Raw genomic sequence first — 19,660 nt, 5'->3', positions numbered from 1 at the left:
TGAGTGCTTTGGTACTGTCCCCTTGCACAGTTCTTAGTGCTGTGCAAACATGAGTGCTAAAAAAGCTAGGTGAATAACTGAAAGACACATAGCAGTAAGCTTTCAAATAGTCTGCTTCTCCAGGTATAGGTGGAGGTCATGTAGAATAGATGAATCTAATGTTTCTTGTGCTTCTAAAAGAAAAAAAAAAAAAAAAAAGCGTACTTGCTGTCAAAGTAAAGGTTACTTAAATATATCTGTTATCACTTATAATAGAAAGCTCTATATTATATAAACCCAGTGTCATCTGTATTCACTAATGGTGTTGCTGTTTGCTACATGTATGATTACTTCTTTTAATGCTTTATTTTCTAAGAGACCAGAATGTCCCTGGCAATTATCCAAATTGGTATTATGTTGCTAAACCATTGTAAATGTGAGGTAGATGATGTCCTATATATGTCATTCAGATTAGTTTACTTATGGCATGAAACAAATATATATTGTTTATAAAGGCTAACTGTTTACAGGTTAAAAATCATCTGAAACCGAGACTGGTAGATCTGGTGGTCATTTTACAGGAAAAACATTAAGACAAAGCGTAGGAAAATCTGGCTTAAAGAATATTGATTGCAAAGAAGAAATGCTTCTGAGTTAGGAAATAATTGAATTAAATCTTCATTTGTAAGTTTAACTGACCCCTCTAGACATTTATATTATAACACCTGTTAAATATTATATCACATTTCTTCCACAGAAAATTGGAGTTGTGGTCATTTAGATTTCTCTGGAAAAGTGGCTTCAAGTCCAGGCTACTTCCTACTGGTTATGGATTCTCAGTGTCTGTTTGTCCTGTTTCCCCTCTAGTCCCATTCCCAACCAGGATATAGCTATAATAATAAGATATAACAGGTAAACTAGGAATAGCCTATTTACTTCAATATCCTTAGCTGAGGAATTTGTGCAAAGAATTTCTAGTTCTGTGAATTTTTCGATTTAAAGGTTATAACTTTAAAGGTTCAGGAAAATCATATAAAGTATTTTCTCCAGATTAATAAAAAGGTAAGGGGAAAGATGGTTTACTGCTTTTGGTGCCACTGAGCCTGTATGTTGAGTAGTTCAGTCTTTTATAGTGTAAACTAAGCTGTTGTCCCGACCTTTTGTTTGACTTTTTTGAATTTACAAACCAAAGTTAATTTGAATTAATATTCAGTAGTAAAATAAAGTGAGCAATATCCTTCTCTGAATTGGATTTTACAGCATTTATCGTTTACTTCAGCTGAATTAAAAGTTAACAGCTTCTTTTTTCTAGTTTTCCTTTATTTACATATAAATTTTAAGTAACACTCTTCTGTGATAACATAGAATACAATATAAGAGCAGGAACTGGGCAGAAAAATTAAAAACAGCACTAGTTTTAAGAAAAGTTTAGACTGAATACTTGCATTAGAAGTCCATCTATATGATGTGGAAACTCTTAACTGGGTGTGAATTCAGGCAATAATAGTAAAATATCAAATAACATTTAATTAAAAGTAGTTTATCTTGTACAGAAATGATGGGACAAATTAATAGCATCAGATACATTTATATAAAACTTTTAATTCAATTAGATTTTCCGTAGTCATAGAAGTAATGATGTACTTCTCAGGAATATCTCACTCTGTAAAAACCTGTTTTTTCTTTGTGCATCGTTAATTGAAAAATCAGGAAATGAATTGGCTAACCACGAATCCTAATAGGTAGCCCTACTGCCAACTCCAGTACTTTTAAGCTAAATCTGCACTTTTTTTTAAACCTTTGTTGTTAGCAGGAGTTGTAACTTTTCAATTAAATTCTGTAATCTATAGGAAGCCAAGGCAGCTGTAGAGGAGACAAGAGCCTTGAGAAGTAGGATTCATCTTGCTGAAGCTGCACAAAGACAGGCTCGTGGTATGGAGATGGACTATGAAGAAGTAATTCGCCTGTTAGAAGCTGAAATCGTAGAGCTGAAGGCTCAGCTCACTGATCATTCTGGCCAAAATAAAGTAAGCAAAGCAGCCAGTCTCCTGTCGTAGTTACCATGGTTTCCTTGCTGTTGTCATGTATCTTGTTTTCATTTTCTTTTCATCTGCTTTCCTAAAGTAGGTCACTGTTTGTCTTGTATTATTCAATAACTGGAATGATGCAGAGCGAAGGGGGTAATGTGAAGCGTATGAGTCTTCCTTTATCCAGATATCTTGGGGCTGCAAAAACAGGAGCTAGAAGCATATGTGGGTCATAGGTCAATACGGAACATCTCAAGCATTAAAACAGGGAGTAGTTTCCGGACTGCAGATATATCCTCTGTAAAGGCTATACGTATATTTGTATGCTTTTGCATATATGTACAAGTGGTCTTAATATTTTTATATTTCTGTTAGACAAATAATAGTGATAATAAAGTCCACCACTGTTCTTAAGTAAATTTGGATTTAATCAAGATAATCACCTAAAAGCTACTAACAGTACTCTGCCAGAGAAATTTCTTTTTTTTAATTGAGCTTCATATTTTAAAACTACTTCATTTTCAGTGAGTCGTTTCAAAACATGTTAAGGAATAAACTATTTTAAGCATTTTTTAATTTTTCCCCATAATTGAGTATCCATTTTCTACACACAGTTTGAAAAACTGCAGACAGGTCGGGATTTGTGTGTTTACCTTCTTTTCTCATGAAAAATGGATGTGCATAGGAATTAATGGTGAAGGAAACCTGCTGAAATGGTCCCCGTTTCAGCATGAGAATTAGTTCAACATTAAAAGGCTTTAAAACGGTTAAACAGACCTCTATAGTGTACAAGCTTACAAAGAAGAAACATAGCAATGATCTGTAATTCCCAGGGAGGAATTCCTCTCACCTAATTGTGAGTGTGCATGATAAGATGTATCACACCATAGAAGCTGTTCTTTCTGAACATCTGGGTGAGATGCCCCAGCTTTTATGTATTTTTTTTTTTTTTTTAAGTCTTATTTGTTTTCTAGGACTTGAATAAATATAAAAATACTAAGAAATTCAGAGCATGTGGGTTGCTGTATTAAACATTTGTTTTTAAGATGCTAGCTTGAACTCCTGAAATTCTGATTGCGCACTTGAAAATCTGAAGTGAGATTTGGTTCTGTGTGTTTCTTATTCAAAAAAGCACTATCAGGTAACTATAGGTAGCTATATCAGGTAGCTATATCAGGTAACTGTACAGTTGATATAAAGTCTTTATATATTTTTATGTAGCTGATTTATATATATATATATTTTTTTAATATTAAAGAGTATGGTGTCTCGGAGGGCTGACCAGCTACTTCTCCAGCAGTGGACAGTGAGATTACAAAAAAAGATGTTTTAATTGAGAGGTTATTTGGCATTCTAAGTGATGGTGATTCTGCTGCTTTGTACATTGTGTACAAACAAATGGGTGCATTCATTTGTCTCAAGTAAAGATAATAAAAAGAGGCTCTTGGGAGTGTTTTTTTTTTTTTTTAACAACTTCTATAGTAGGTAGTGGGCTATCAGAAAAGATTACCTACAGGATATGAAAATTTGTTTTAATGATAGTGATATGTTCTTAGTTTTGGAGCATATTTTGTTCTAGATCTTCTATTCAGCAAATATCTTACCTAAACAAACGTGCCTGTGTACATGTGAAGACTTCACTCGTGGTCCTCACACTTGAACAGTAGTACCGGGGACTCAGGGCAGAGCCTGGATCCTCCAGAACTCGAGCTAATGAGTCAGACTCGGTAGCTGGGGCTCACATTCTCTGTAGCTGAAGTAGAAAAGGGATGCATAACACTGATCAATAGGTTATACAAGTGCATGTAGAGAAATCCTAGGGGGTAATTTTCTTCACGATATGCCGTAATTACTCTGTTGGCCAAAGGATGTACAGATGCAAACTAGTGGACTGAGCTCGTTCACACGCTGGCTATTTATGCCACCCTGCTGATAGGTACTGCCAGCATCAGTTCAGTATTTTTCATCCATTCATGAATCAGTTCAAACAATCTGAAGTTTCAGACCTATCACTGTTGTTACATGCCGATTTCAATTTACCTTGATATCATAATCCAAAATGTGTAGTTGTTCCTTACTAGTAATCAGGCAAACCTACCTCAGGAGCAGTTATGTTTTTCAGAAAGGTTGAAAAGATGATGTGTTAAACTTTTCAGACATTTTAATTCACACCTTGTACCTTCATGAGCCATGAAAGAAATGATTAAAATAAAAACCTTAAAACAGTGTGGACCAAATCTTTTTTCCAGGATAACATCCAAGACTTGAGAAAGAGAGTTACAGTACTTGACTGCCAGCTGCGGAAATCAGAATCGGCTAGGAAGACCTTTGAGGTGGCTACTGAAAAATTACTACAATTTATAGAGGTAACTTTGCCTATCATTTCTAGCAGCATTTTATTTGGAAAGTGCTGTACTGATGTTTCTGAGGAATAAACATAATAAGCTGACTATAAACTATAGTTTGTAGAAACCATTCCACAGCTTGATCCAACTTGCTAGATATGGTGTAAAAGTGTATAGGTCTGTGTAGGAATTTACTTAGTCTTTGTACCTTGCTGTACACAGAACAAATGAAACTAGACAGATATTTTAAACATAATTTTTCACAAACATATCAACTTCTGTGAAATTCCCCAAGAAGGGGGAAAAGCAGAAAATTAATATTTAATAATATTCTAAAATGCTATCACACAAACAAGTAACATTATGGTATTTATTTCATGCAAAGGGGTTATCTTTTGTTCATTTGGGTTTTTAGTTCTGCCTTTAAATTGACTTACAGAATAGTTGAGACTGAGAGGAACCTATGGAGGCCATCTAGTCCATCTCCCTCTCCTCAAAGCATTGGACATTGGCCTCTTGGGTTCTAAATGTCTTCAAAAATACAGACTCCTCAACCACTGTGGGCAACCTGTTCCAACGTGTACTGTCACTTAACGTATCCTATCACAATGTAAGATGAGAAGATAATTAGAATCAATTTCATTCATTATTTTAATAATATGAATAACTATAACTTAATATGACCGGCACATTTATCTTTTTCAAGATGAAAGGGTTGTTGTTGTTCTTGAAGTATAACGATTTGACAAGCTCAGGATATATCAAATTTTGACCAGATTCAGTGCCATGAATTTGCATTCTATGTGCATTAATATTTCCAATCATAGTCCTTTCTGGAAATACAGATTAAATTATACTTGCAAAAAAATAAAAGCAGAAATTATTTGGAAAAATGAAAATAGCCAGGATAATAACATTGTGTTCACTGCAGTAACCAATTCTGTATCATTATGTAACTTCTGATGATAGCTTTTGTAGCCAAGGGTCAAACTGAATAGGAAATAGTTTTAAACACCTGGATGGGAAAGACTAGACTGTAGTCTCTCGAGTTACAAATCAAATCCCATGTCCCCAAATAAAGCATCTAATTATAAAGTATCAAGTTCTTGAATGTGTTGATTTATAAAGTGTTAACTTCTTGACTATGGCCAACAGGTTGTGCATGAAATCCTTTCAGATAACTCTACTCCCTCAACAGTTCTAAGGTAGGCAGATCTGAGCTCTTTTGTGATGAAATGGCAGTTATTCATGTAATACTGAAAACCTCTACGATTGTTTCAAAGTCTCCAAATACTGTTTTGTAGCTATTTTTTCATATAGTTTTCTGCAGTATGTTACTGAATGCAATTATAATTGTGGGAAAGAATTAAAAACTAAGCTTTCAGGATGCTGCTTCATTAAAAAACAGAGTATTAAATTAAAAGAGTTAGTAATCGCATAGTTATGGCCGTCTGCATGTTGCAATAAAATAATTATCTTGTGCTAAGATTTACTTAAAATTGTAAGCAACCCTAACATTTCTTAATTTTTTATTTATCCTTTTTTTTTTTTTTTTACCTTTGCCCAAGTGAATTTGCATCATCACTAATCCAATTGCATATTAATAAATTGATGGCATGTATTTCCATTTAAGTTTCATTACTTTTCTTGTTTATAAAGGTACAGCTAGGAGCATTCAACAAGACTTGGGCCCTTTTGAATATCTGCCTGATTGTGCCTATTTATCCCAGATACTGTTATGCAAACATAGCACACTGAAGTTGTTTTGACTCTATCCTGCTGTCCTTTTTGGTAAAGCTCTCAAGTCTATTTAACTAAAGTTAGCTGGAACTTTATTTCAATAAGATCTGCAGGATCAAATAAACTATTTACTGTAGCTGTCTGTGTTCTCAGATGTTACTCCTGAACAATTAAATGCAATTCCCATTGGCACTACACAAGAATGATGTTGCATGTTTTATAAAGGTTGTAGACTTCATTTTAGTAAACAAATTGAAGTATAAAACTCAAAGCTAAGGTCACAAACTGACACCCTAAAAGAAAAGAAGATAAGAATTAGGTGCCCGAATGTAATGTCCGTTCTTAAATGTTAATATGAAAATTAATTTTAAGGAATTTACTTTTCTGACATCTGCTGAGGTTTTGATATTACTTTTTGGGGCACGAACTACATTGTTCTAACTGAACTATCCAACTTTCCTATTACATTTGCTATGTAGATAGAACTACTTCTGAGACAAATTTATGTTTGGTGATGTTAATCTTTTGGTTCATAGAATGAGAATAACACCTATCTAGAAACACAGCTTTACTTTATTAAAAATAAATCTTTATATTTCTAGTCTTACAAACAAACACTTTTTTTTTGCTATTAGTGACAGAAGAATAACCTTATCTTCTAAAGCACTTCGGTTGGGAAGGATTGGACCAACTGTCACCACAGCTCTTGCAGCAGAAGCCAGAGATCTTGCCAAGTCTGTCCGTGCCATTTTGGAAGTAGACTGTGAGTGTGTGTGTCTGTGTTTGTATATACACACATAAATACTTCATTTCTTCCATCAAATGTTGTAGCTTTAGCATCTTGTCTGCCAGTTGAAACTACTGTGGTTTTTTTGTTAGTTTTCAGTTGAAAGTTTCATCCATTTATACTAAGCCAAGGAAAGAAGTATTACTCTTTTTTTTTTGTTTTAATAAGAATACCTGTTTAATAAATCAAGAAATTACTTATTCTGAAGCTTAAAAAAGGAAGTAGGTAGACATTTCTGAAAATACCTAATAATACAGAAAGATACAAAATATTTCACTTCATTATGAAAGGGTCATCTTGGCAAGTGATGAGCATTATGCCAGCTGAAATTAATGACTTGTAATAGAGTGCACTAAAGCCAGTGGCTGGTAATAGAGATGTCAGTGATTTGCCACCACATAGCAGATCTCTTGGAGGTATAGTGATCCCTCACTGGATCCAGTTTCTCTTTATTTTTGTTCTTCAGTTTCCTTTGCCTTATGCACCGTCTTTTTACTTTTACATTTATCAACAAGCTTTTATCTAAAAAATAGCTTGTGAAAAGAAGAAATGGAAAAATATTAAACAATTATTTTAATTCTGTTCAATAGCATTCATCACTCTTCCAAAAAACATATACCAATGACTTTATGTGGTTTAAGATTGTCTTGCTCTAATCATTAGAAGGAAATAGTCAAAAATAAGCATCACATGGGATTCTAGAGGCCTGAGTTTCATTGTCTCAAGAGACACAATCTGAAACTCATTGGTGGGATATTTCTGTTGACATTTGTGGGCTTTGAATAAAAATCATATAGTGAATGCAGTCTGAACTGACAGTGTTTTGGAATATTAGCTTTAAGATCTCAGTATCTTAAACCACACAAACATAAACCCTCTTCTGAGATGCAAAAAATGCATCAGAATGAGTAGATTTCTCCAAATCTTTAGAAAATCTGAGCATTATTGTTAAGAATTTTTAAATGTGGAATTGTGAAGTTAGGAAATGTCTTTAAGTAAACAAATCCTCCAGGGCTTTTAAATCTGGTATCAATTCAGCAACAGAGTACATAGATGGTTTTTGTTTAAGATTGAGTGTGAACTGGTAGAATAAATCATTCATAGCACCAAAGGACAATGCAGATTCAGTGTCAGCTGAATATGCACCTTTATCAAACTATAATTAGAATATAAATTTATTCTAGAATACTTTTTCCTGGAAAAATTAAAGCAGAAATTTATTGTCAAAATGAGGAATATGAAAATCTCCAGAATCATGTAAAACCAGCAGAATTTCCTGACTATGATGTTCTATTTTCGTAAAAGAATGTTTACAAAATATTATTCTGTTGAATTTATGAGAACATTTATCAACTGGAGTCTTAATGAAGATTTTATTGCTTTAGGGAGTGAATGTAGCCTGCAGTTTCTATTGGAGATAAGTGTATTCCCTCAGTTAGGTCATTAACAGAATTCTGTTCCCATTGGTCAAAATTATGCTAGTTCATGACCAGTTACTGTAATAAACTGTATGCAGTTGGAAATTTAAGAAGCAACTGTGGCTTATTAAAGGATTCCCATGGTTGCATATTTTGATTGCATTTACCTCTAGATGGTCTGACGTGTCAGTGCTAATCCAGATTAGATGGATTGCTTTGCAAAAATAAAACAGAAATGGTCCAACACATCACAGAAGTTTTTGGAGAGCTGGAGAATTATGGTGACAATAACCATTGTATCAAATATTTTAATATCCTTTATACATTGTTGGAAATTAATTTAGAAGGGGGCTGAATAAGTATATTTGTCGAGGAAACATTTCAAAGTATGAAAAATATCTTACTTGCATCACATATCTATGCATCGTGTATAAAGGAGAACGAAGCACAATAAGAAGACAAAAACGAATTATCCAAAATATTAGAATTAGAATGACTGGAGGAGGTGAAAAGAAAAACAGTGGCCAGGATAGTGGGGAATTTGTTTTCCACCAGTGACAATGGAAGTATTCTGTCACATTAAGTTGTTTCTATCACACTACACAGGAAATCATGCAAGGAAAACTTTTAGTCCTAAATGCAATTGAATTCTAACATGTGGTTGTGTCAAAAATAATAGGTAGGATACATGTTAGAAAGCTCTAGAGCCATAGCAAAGATCTGTTTTATGAACCTGCGCGTTAAAAATAGCTCTGCAGAGAAGGATTTAAAGATTGAACGTCATCCTTCTGAGTTCATTCAGATTTGGAGAGTATTACAGATAGACTTGTTCTCTGACGAGCTTGTGTGTAAGATTAAAGCTTTAAAGTTCTCTCTCTCTCTCTCAAAAAAAAAAAAAAAAAAAGGAAGAAAAATAGTTAAAGCAGAGTAACTGTTTAATAGCATTCTGTCTGCAGTCCTCTATGCCAGATTCACACAATACATTCCCCATGTGATCTTCTGTTTTCTTGCAGATGGGCTGTCATAAAAGGGGGCTTTCATATATGTAACACTTCATAAATATCATACATTAAAGGAAAGAGTATAATAGGCACTACTTTGAAGACTGAAGGCTATGCCATTATTTCCAGAAAGGAGTCTTCAGCATGACAATTTGTTAATGAATTCTAGGAATGAGAGAATTGGAGTGAATATTTTTGAGACTGCTAAGTGGATAAAAATGTATTGTTGGGCAATTATCGTGATATATTTTATCTTCTGAATGGATCTCCTCTTTCTGGATTTGTTTCATTTTAATCTTCTCTTACTGTATTTGTTTCATTTTGAACAAGGAGAAGTAAAGGAGCCCTAACAAAAATAGTTTTTCAATTTATTTGCAATACATGTGAAACACATCTAGGTGTAAAGACAAGATTGTGGAGCATTCCTTCAAACCAAAACTGACTTTCCTGTTAAAAATCATCCTCGACATCCAGGACAAAATGGCATATGTATGAGTTAGCCACACTAACTGTCCTCTTCCCATGTAATAACATCACATTTTCCCTGAGGGAAGAGGTTTAAAAAACTTCAGTGTGTTCTTGAAAATCTCTGAGTACATATTGCTTTGTCTGTAATAATGCTGCAGATCAGTTTTCAGCTGTGTAGGTTGAATGACAGCTGCGTGACATCAGTTTGACAATTCTTTAAGTGAGGAATCTGTTTAAAAACAAAAACGTTTAAAACAAACAAGCTAGTTTTACAGTGATTACTACTAGAGGATCCTCAAGATCCAGAAATGCAAATCAAAGTAATAAACAGAATAATCAAGCTCATCCCTTGAAAGATTCGTTCTTCTTCATCTTGAAAAACTGCTAGCTATTTTTAGACACTAAGTCTTGGGAGGCCTTTCTCCTTTGCAGAATAGTAGCATCTCCTGAAGACATAAAGAAAATTACTTTCATCTTACAAAAGATAATAATGCCTCAGTGAAGAACTGTAGCATTTAAAAGTCGTTGCTGACTGCACTTAGTAGTCCATATGGTGAAGATCATGCTAAAAAGAACTGAGAAAGCATTTTCTTCTTTTCTATTACAAAATTAAAAAAGAAATATACTTGGTCCTGGTAATGGCAAAAATCTGATTAACCCTGGAACACACTTCTCTTCTTAAAATAGCAGGCAATAGGCATTTTGAAATGTGCAGTAGCATAATATAGCTTTCAAGTATTTTGACTGCTAATTTCCTCGCTTTGCTTCTGAAATTTCTATCCAAAAATACAATCTTGCTCTTGTTGATATAATCCCAGTCATCAGTATCTATTAAGTGCTAGGAAGCCTGCTACTCTAATCAGCAGGAGCTCAAGTAATGGATCTTGAACTATTTTTTCACCTCATTTTCCCTTAATCTGTTGTCAGCCTGAAGTCTGACACACGGCAATCATGCTTAAGTTCACTACAGTAAGCTCCAAATTAACATATTGTCCAAAAATCCTGTTTACCTTATTGATATGGATCTCATTAGATGCCATAGCCTATACTTAGGAAGATCCCACAGGCAGAAGTTTAGTTGCCTGGGCTGTGCCTTCATTTTCCATGTATCTTGACTGGCTGTAAAAAGAAGGCAATTGAAAGTGCTGGTGGTCAGTGCCTATTAGTGCTTATTCTCTTGATAGTTAAGTTGCTTTTACCTTTTGGACCATCAACTTACATCACAGGCATTAACAGCTGAAATACAGAGTCTATCCATCTATTTGGTTTATTTTTTTCAGCTATAATATGGGAAGTAGCCACCATAATCCCATATTCAACAATCTGTTATTTATCTTTTTGCATTCCATTGACAAGATTATAAGCTGGTAGCAGAAAGTTATGATATAAGGCAGGGTATCACGTCCTCTGGTATAACAATTTTGCTATTTTGAGGAGAGTTAATAGTGCTTACTATTCATATTCTTTTTATTTATAGATTGCAGCCTTGATATGTTTATTGTAATAGAATTAATGCCATATATGTTATTACTGTTTTGTTCTTAAAATTAGAGATACAGCAATGCTATAATTTTGTACAACTTTTTGGCTGTAGTTCATCAGGAAAGTTATGAAAATGTTGATGTGTAAGCACTGCCTGTTCCCCCTGCCTTTTTAGTTTGTGCATCCAAATCCAGCTGTAACATGGATAGGCATACACAGGCTAACTTCACTTTTATTAGTTGGGCTAGTCATATTAAAGATGCATTTTCAGAGACCAAATATCAAAAAACTAGTCCTTCATTGACCCCAGGAATATTATCTGATCACTGACATTTGCTGAAACTCATGCTGCTTGTCTTTTTATCTTTTCAGTATCAGGGAGAGAAAATTATTTCCTGCAGGATCATTTTTTTCTGGGGACAGTTCTGCATTGGGAGGATAGCATACCTATAATACACTTCCAGATAATAAACTAGAAATGTACCTTTTCATCCTGACTGAGAGGAAGCATATAACTAAAGACATAACTCTGTGTATTCATTGTTCTGGCAAGGCCATAAATATTTCAGTGAATTACTGAAATCAGAAATAGTAGAGAGCTATTAAATTTCAATGTACATCCTTAAAGTATCTGTACAGCTCCCATTTTTAATAGCTTTTGACTAGTAAATGAAATAAATCTTAAAATCAATGCTGTATACTTTAAAGATATAGATGTTATATTTGTTAATTAAATATTTTCTGGCACAATATTTCTGCTAGGAAATACTATTTTAGTGAAATGAAAATGTGTTATGTCTTTGAAACTTCTGAAAAACAGAAGAGGTGATTTTTACCGTAAAGGAATTTATCAATTCTTTTATCCAGTAGAAAATTTCAGTTTTACTAGTCCCTTAAGGTTGGAGAGTTGTTCCCCAAAACAAAAATATTTCATGGGAGGGTAATTTCATTTTTATAGACAACAATAACTTTAAGTTACTAAATGATTTCTTTTGTTGTTGAATCTTTTCTGAGTTGGCAATTAAATAACAGCAGCAGCAGATAAATCCGAGAATCACACTGGTAATTTTAGAATATGTCCACATCATAAGTATCCATCCACCTGCAGAATCATGCTTAATTTTGACCTCATGGGAATTGCTCTCTTTTGCCACAGACTACCAGTGCTGTATTTCTCAAGTAGCATGACAGTGTTATACCAAATGTTGTCATCTTCTCAAGAATGATGTTCTCAAATCCGGTTTTCCTTCTACGAGAGCAGGAGTAAGTGTGCCTATAGCATGTCCTCCTGGTCTTCACTGGGTTCTGAAGGTTCATAAAACCTCTTCCGTATGTAGCAGAAACATCTCCCAGTTTATCTTGAATTTGGAATTTAGTTCTTTTCTTGTTTGCTCAATATCATCGTGTAGTGACAATATAGGGCCAGACAAGACAGAGCAAGACAGAAGCTTCATGCTGTCGCTGAATGCATTGTTTTATTCAGTCTCCATGGGGCACTGGTTTAGTGGTTTCCAGCTCTGCTCAGTGGAAAACTTTATAGGAACTAGGAGCAGCTGTCTTGCAGTTCATCGTGTGCCCTGGCTTGTAGGTCCCTGCTACCAACCACACACTGTGGGTAAGTGACACTATGCAGAAACTGTGGGTGCTATGCAAACTGATAGTTTGTCCAAATATTAAACTTAAGATAGTGAGAAATTTTAATACTACTTGTGGTTCAATTGAGGAGGACCCATGTTTATTTACTGATCTGGATTCACTGCTAGTGCAATGAGGAAATATAGTTTGGGGATTAAAGTAAATTTTTCAATTTTTCTAATTTTCTATTTACATCTTCAGTGATGGAAATTGAGAATAACCTTGATTTAATTTTAATTGTTCCAGTACATAAAATCAAATATATATGAGATGACAAATGGAGGCCTTTTGCCCTGCAACATTGACAACATCATTGAATTTTTGCCTCATTCTGAAAATTGGAATGTTTCAGGGAAAAAAAAAAAAATTATCAACAACTCTTCAGGTACCCTGAAAATCAGATAGAAGAAACTCAAAGGTGAACAACTTCAGAAAAATTAAAATTCTAAGTTGTATAGCAGTCCAAATAACAACAAAACAAACAAACAAACAAAAACATATTTAATGTAATTTTACAAGGACAGAGTTTAGATTTTAAAAGCTTATTCTACATAACTGTTCGTACAGCAAGACATTGAATTTTCTGCAAATTGTTTAAACTTGCAATTTTGTCTGCATGATAAATAAGAATGAAGATTCGTAATTTTGCCAGTGTTTGTAGAAGTGTAATTCCAAAAAGAAAAACCTCTTCAGGAATATGAAAATGTTTCACTGCAACAGTAGAGAAGTGTTCCACTTCAGAAATGTAATCATGTACAATATTTAAAATATTTCCAATATAAATGAAAGTAAAATTAGTGTACGTGAATATAAAGTTTTAAATGGTACACTCCATTTTTAACTTCATTGGCATGCCTGTAAAAGTAAATAAGTAAGGCCAGTGAAGCCAAATCAGTGTTTTAATAGTTTTGGAAAGGTGGCAAACAGCAAAAAACTTTCACAGTTTTAACTTTTGTGGTTTTGGTTTGGTTTTTAGTGTGATTGATGGGGTGTTAGTTCAGGTGCTATCTGGCAAGCCTTAAAAAAAGGAACAAAAAAGTCTGCTTTTTTGGCCAGGATTGGTTTGATTTTACAATAAGTACTTGGAGAGAAGTGAAGAGTTGTTTGGTACATGATCAGATTTAAATGTATTACTTCTGTGAATACGAGATATAAATGCCTTGCGAATGGGAAGCAGAAGAAATGTCTACATGTAATGTAAATCACACACAAGTTTACAGAATAAGTACTCAGATAGTACTTTGCCTCCAAGGAATCCAAAAACATACGACTTGAAAGAGTCTCCAGCAGTTAGGTAGGTAGTGCATCTATCTGTCTGCCTCCAGCAAAATGAGTTACATCTGCATGGATCCAGCCAGGTATTTGTCTAACGTATTCCACAGCTTTTCTAGGCAAACTGTTCCCATGCTTAATTGTCTTTGCCATTAGAAACCTTTGGCCTAAATCCTCCTCATTGCAGTTTAAGTCTATTACCACTTTCCTTTATTGCAGTGGTTTTCGAAAACATCCTACTTTCCTCTTTGTGGCAGCTTTTAACATGTTTGAAGAACACACTGTGTCTCCATTCAGTTTTCTGTTCCCCAAAATAAGCCAGTAATACCAGCTCCTAACAGACTCTGTCTTCTGCCCATTTTATCACCCTTGTACTTCTCTGGATTCTCTCCAATTTGTGCATGTTGCATTATGCTATGTAGCTGAGACCTTCCGATGGGAGATGAAATGGACTAGTAGGTTGGTTTGTTTTAATATATAGCACACAAGCTCTTATGTCCCAAAATGATTTTCCTTTTCCCTGGTAGTTCCCTTTTACTGATACATATGAGGTCGGTGCTTTCCTACCCCTCCAAGAGCCTTTTTTCCTGAACCAAAGGCTAGTTAGATATACCCCACTTGCTTTTGTGCAGTTGGTTATTTGTACCTAGAGTAGTACTTTGCTTTTGTCCTTATTGAATTACACCCTATTTATTTCAAACATCTGATCCAGTTAGTTAAGGTCTTACCAAATTCTAATCCTGTTTTGCAATGACATTTCAAAGAAATGTCTGTTCACAAACGGGTTTCAGCCCTGAACTCTCCTGACACGGTCTAAAATCACGTTTTGGTGAATGTGAGGAATAACAGTGTTTTCACCTAACTGGCCCTACTTGTGGTATTGTTACAGGATCTAGAAATTAGAACCCATTCTTTAGTTACCTGTCACTCAGTAGTAGGTGACATGTATAAGGACAGAATAATTTTATAGCCTGATCGTATCTAAATGATTGAACACGTGTGTTATTCTTAACGTTTCACAGCAACAAAAAAGTCAGCTCAATGTCTAAAGCCTGTGTTTAAGAAAGTTCTTTTATGTGACCTAGATTTTAGAACTCTGTTGTTGCTGCTAGAAAAGCAATTTATTCCCTCTCCATTCACTTACCTTTAATGAGAAAAGATGAGTCAGCTTTTGAATAGGTACTGTCTGTACTGACTTTCAAATCAAAACATTTTAATAATGAAAAACAAGTAAGTGATATTATTATACCTTAAAATGCAGATGAGCTAACAAGATTAGGAGAGTCTTGTTAGGTTAATTTCCAGCATCTCTGATAGAAGACTTCATTAAAGAACAGACCTTTAAAAGTCTATGGACATGTTCAGTTCATACTGTGACCCTGCTATGAAAAAATTAATTGACTTTGTGCCTCTTCCCATACAAGTTGTACTTGCTCTTGGTAGCTATGGAGACTGAAGTCAAAACTCTCTAGAATCAACAATTTTACAGGATGGTAAGTACTTCCCAAATTCCCCCTATATGAATTTCAGATGACATAACACTCAGAATTTTGTTATATTAATATAATTATAGTATACTGTCTTTGACAAAAGAGGGAAAAAAAAAAAGAAAAAAGAAATACTGAATTTTGTAGTGTGGAAATGCAAATTGCTCACAGTCAGAGGAACTAGTTGAGACTGGAATTGAACCCTGAGGTTCTCAATCCCAGATCAATATCTCAAACTCAAGGCTACCATCCCTCTTTATGATTTGCAAGCACAGTTCAGACACAGTGTGCTGGTTATCAGGAGAGGTGGGTGGCAGATGTCTGTCTGTGGGTATGTGTGTCTGCACACCAGTCAGGGAGTGACTGTCTCATTAGTTCAGGTACCAAAAAATAAAGCAATCATTATAGCATGAAGCTCAGCCAAAGGAGTTGTACTTTTGTGCATTTAATGGTGAGTTAATTTTCCGTGGTTTTACAGCTATGAGCATCCTGAGAGAGCTGGATTAAAGCTGGTGAAGGAGGGGGTCAGCCCCTTGCTTAGAATGTCAATGAATGTGAAAACTATCAGTGCTCATCTTCTATAAGAGGGATGGCATGCTTTTCTGTCAGTTCCTTCAGTTGTCACATTTCTTCACTTCTTTTTCAGTAGGTAGGAGTGAGAAGCTGAGGGCTAGCAGAGTTACTTAGACATATATGGTGCACAAGTGTGATAATTTAAATGGAAAGAAGTACAGAGAAAGTTGATTGCCAAGAGTGGCATAGGAAGATTTCAAAAGTATATTTTAAGGAGAATTTGCAAGAGCAAAACATAATTGCTTGATGCTTATGAAGGAGACCTAAATGAGGTACAAAATGTGCCTAAGTCTCATACTAGATCTATCACCTCATCTCATGAAGTGTATAGAACATTAAGTGGAAGCTATGGAAGGTGATTTTGCCTTGCATTAGCGATTGGTACGACTATTATATTTGAAGCCTTTACAGTTAGGATAAAATAAAGTATGCTAATTTCAGCACATGGGATTTGTTTTTCTTCAAAATTATTAAGGAACAAAAAAAAAAGAAAAAAAGAAAAGGAAGGTACCTATTCTAGGCTCTCAGAAAGTTTGACAATTTTGTTTTAATATGCTGGTTCTGAAGTCATGCTTGTCTCTAAATTAAACCCTTCTTTCACTTAGGTGTACTTACAGCAGCTTTTGTAACAGACCGAAAGGATGTCTTCTGTTAATATATTTTCACAATTCTTGCAATATACTATTTTGTTAATATATTTTCACAATTCAAAACAAAAAAGTATTTGATTATTGCTTTGGTCTGTACTTACTGTGAAATGAGCTCAGCAGAAAGTAGTTGTGTGTCTCTTAAATTGTAGGTGGTTCGTGCCAGCCCCCTGCGCAGCTTAATTTCATCATCAGCGCATAAAAGTAAGATATTGCTTAGCAGTAAAGGTATATCATGTAATAGTATTGCTTTTTAAATCTCAGACAATTTCTGCTCAATTCTAATTTTAGATAGTCATTTTAATTTGTTACCAATGAATGCTTTCTAATTAAACTTATATTTAACAATCACATGCGTCAGTGAGCCCTGTGAGATGACAGTGATGGAAGTGGGTGGGTAGCACAATAGATGCTGACAAGAGAAGATGATCCAGTAAGGAACGGAGGAGACAGATGAATTCCAGAACAGAAAGAGTAACTGAGAGAAGGGAAGCTGGGGAAAAAATATGGTTTACAGTTGGTCCATGCAGTGAAGTATTCCAGGCTGTTCTTACTCATTCCTGGTGGTGAATGCCCTGTGTGCAGAGGCTTGTATTGCTGAATGAAGAATGTGCTGTTCCAGATTAGTTTAATTAGCTGGAAGTGGCTAGTACCAATTCAGAACAAGAGTGTTCTCAAGGGAGCTGTTTACTTCTATGAATTTAACGTTTTTAGCCTGTGGAGGAACTTAGGAACCAGTATTAAAATCTAGTATATATACACAGCCTTTGTGTAGATTTCCTTAGTTACAGACCATTTATCTTATTTTATAGTGCATATTGTGTTTCCTGCCTCCTCTTCAGCAGTTTAAAGAGAGTCATAGGTGTAAACAAAGTGAATTTCAAATGAATTTCAAATTAACTTAATAGTTCAGTAGTTCAATCAGTGATGAAAATAGTAGTGTGTTCTTCATCAATCACAGACACTGTCACGTTAACAGTGTAGAAATGTATACATGCAGACTATAGAAAAGACTCTGCAATTAACTGATAGAAAGGATTTATTTTTTTTTAAATGCTGCTCTATTAGTGCATAAGACTGACAAAAATGTCATGGGAAAGATGCTTACCATTTTTAAGACCTTACTGGGGAACACTATTAGCTATATGATCCTAGAGTATTGTATTTCTGTTACCGTGTCATTAATTGAGACTCTGTTATTGTAGTTTTTAACATTAAAAGCAAAATAAAACATCTTTAAGTTGGCAAAGTAAAGCAGATGGGAGCCACTGGAGAATAAGGAGCACTGATACAATTTTTTTTTTCTTCACAACCTTCTCTGTTAAAGTGGGAGACTTTATTCTGCAGTTTTCTGATTTTCTGTATTGCCTCTGCCTTATACTCAGATGCTTCAGTTGCAATGAACAAAAAAGGGTGGTCACTGCATTTTTACAGTACTGTCACTGGACAGGCAGTAGCATCTTAGTAAGAATCTATGTAGGTGAAAAACATTTTTAAAAGCAGATAATATCAGCTAGATAGGTTATGCAAAATTCAGTGTTTGGTCAGAGTGAGCTAGTCTCAAACTCCTCCCTGTTTTCATTATCCCTCACCTCTGAGGGCTTATGCTTTATTGACCTTATGATTACACAGACATTTTATATTCATGACCCAAATAGATATATGTTGAATTAAGTACTGCTTAATTATATCTTGGCCTCCTCACAACTGATTGTTGAACTCCTGACTATCCAACATGTGGAATGTGAAAAGGCACTGGAGGCCCAATGGGGTACATATTAGTTGTATTATAAGCAGATTGAAATAATGTTTTTAATATTATATTTTTCAATGTAAGTTGTTAAGTAATTCTTTTTTTTTTTTTTTTTTTTCTGAAAGGCAATTATTACATTACCAAAATAATAATCAGTGCTGTTTTGAGTTCCCTTTATGTCAGAATTTCAAGGAGTGCAGTCTCTCTTGGGTGTATGCATGCTTAGAGACATTCCCAGTTTCACATCAGTAGTTGGTGTAGACGCATAGATTCTGGCCAGTGACTAGCTGATGGCATGAATCATCTGTTTTTCCTCAGGGCTAAAATGAGGATTTATCCAAAGGTCAGTGTTTGTTTTTGTTTGGTTATTTGGGTTGGTTGGTGTTTGTTTTTATTCAGTTGCTAGTGGCTTATTTACCTTCCTTGTTCTCCCCAAAATATTTATCTTCTCCAGTGCACCTTGGAAGAACAGCTTCCATTTGGTGAAACAGACAGGCTCAGGGCTTAATTTGCTGCACTCTTTCTGCTCCCCTTGAAAGGCAGTCAGAATGTTTTATAGTAATGCTATAGTACTGCAAGCTCCATTGACTTCTGTTGTTTCTGTATAATTGGTTGTATACATTTGCTTGCCATCAGCTAGGCAGAAGAAAGCATTTTATTGCCCTTGTTAAGTGTGGTGTGCTTATCTTGTGCTTTCACTTCTGACCTCCTGCATGGATAAAGATGAGCCTCAGCTAGCCTGTTCACTGCTCATTTTAATAACAGTGTAAATAGCTTAGATCTTACAGAACCTGAAGCTTTATTTGAAAGGAGAATATTAGTAGTTAGTTGAAAAATATGTATTTTTGTTTTAAGTAGTATTTCCAGCATTCAGATTCTGAAAAGATACATTTTTAAAGTAATGTCTCAGGAAGATAATTCTTTCTCCATCTTGAAGACACATAGCAGCAACCACGTTGCTTGGATTACTGTAGCTCTCACTCCTTTCTGAAGAACTTCAGTGTGCATGCTAGGCAGTTTGTTCTAAATTTGGATTTCCTTATTTC

General features: G+C 34.8%; 1 protein-coding gene across 3 annotated transcripts in view; it reads left to right on the top strand.

Moving 5' to 3' along the window:
- Positions 1 to 19,660, top strand: part of STXBP4 (syntaxin binding protein 4) — a 72,880-nt gene that overhangs the window by 30,862 nt on the left and 22,358 nt on the right. For all 3 annotated transcript variants that reach the window (XM_032199869.1, XM_032199870.1, XM_032199868.1), the window contains 4 exons: positions 1,830 to 2,006; positions 4,256 to 4,372; positions 5,507 to 5,556; positions 6,727 to 6,854. In XM_032199869.1, the coding sequence (XP_032055760.1) occupies positions 1,830 to 2,006; positions 4,256 to 4,372; positions 5,507 to 5,556; positions 6,727 to 6,854 (472 nt within the window). The remainder of the gene's footprint in view (positions 1 to 1,829; positions 2,007 to 4,255; positions 4,373 to 5,506; positions 5,557 to 6,726; positions 6,855 to 19,660) is intronic.

Source organism: Aythya fuligula, chromosome 18, assembly GCF_009819795.1.
Source record: "Aythya fuligula isolate bAytFul2 chromosome 18, bAytFul2.pri, whole genome shotgun sequence".
Taxonomy (NCBI): Eukaryota; Metazoa; Chordata; class Aves; order Anseriformes; family Anatidae; genus Aythya; species Aythya fuligula.
The sequence above is the reverse complement of the archived record's forward strand: the minus strand, read 5'-3'. Positions and strand labels throughout refer to the sequence as shown.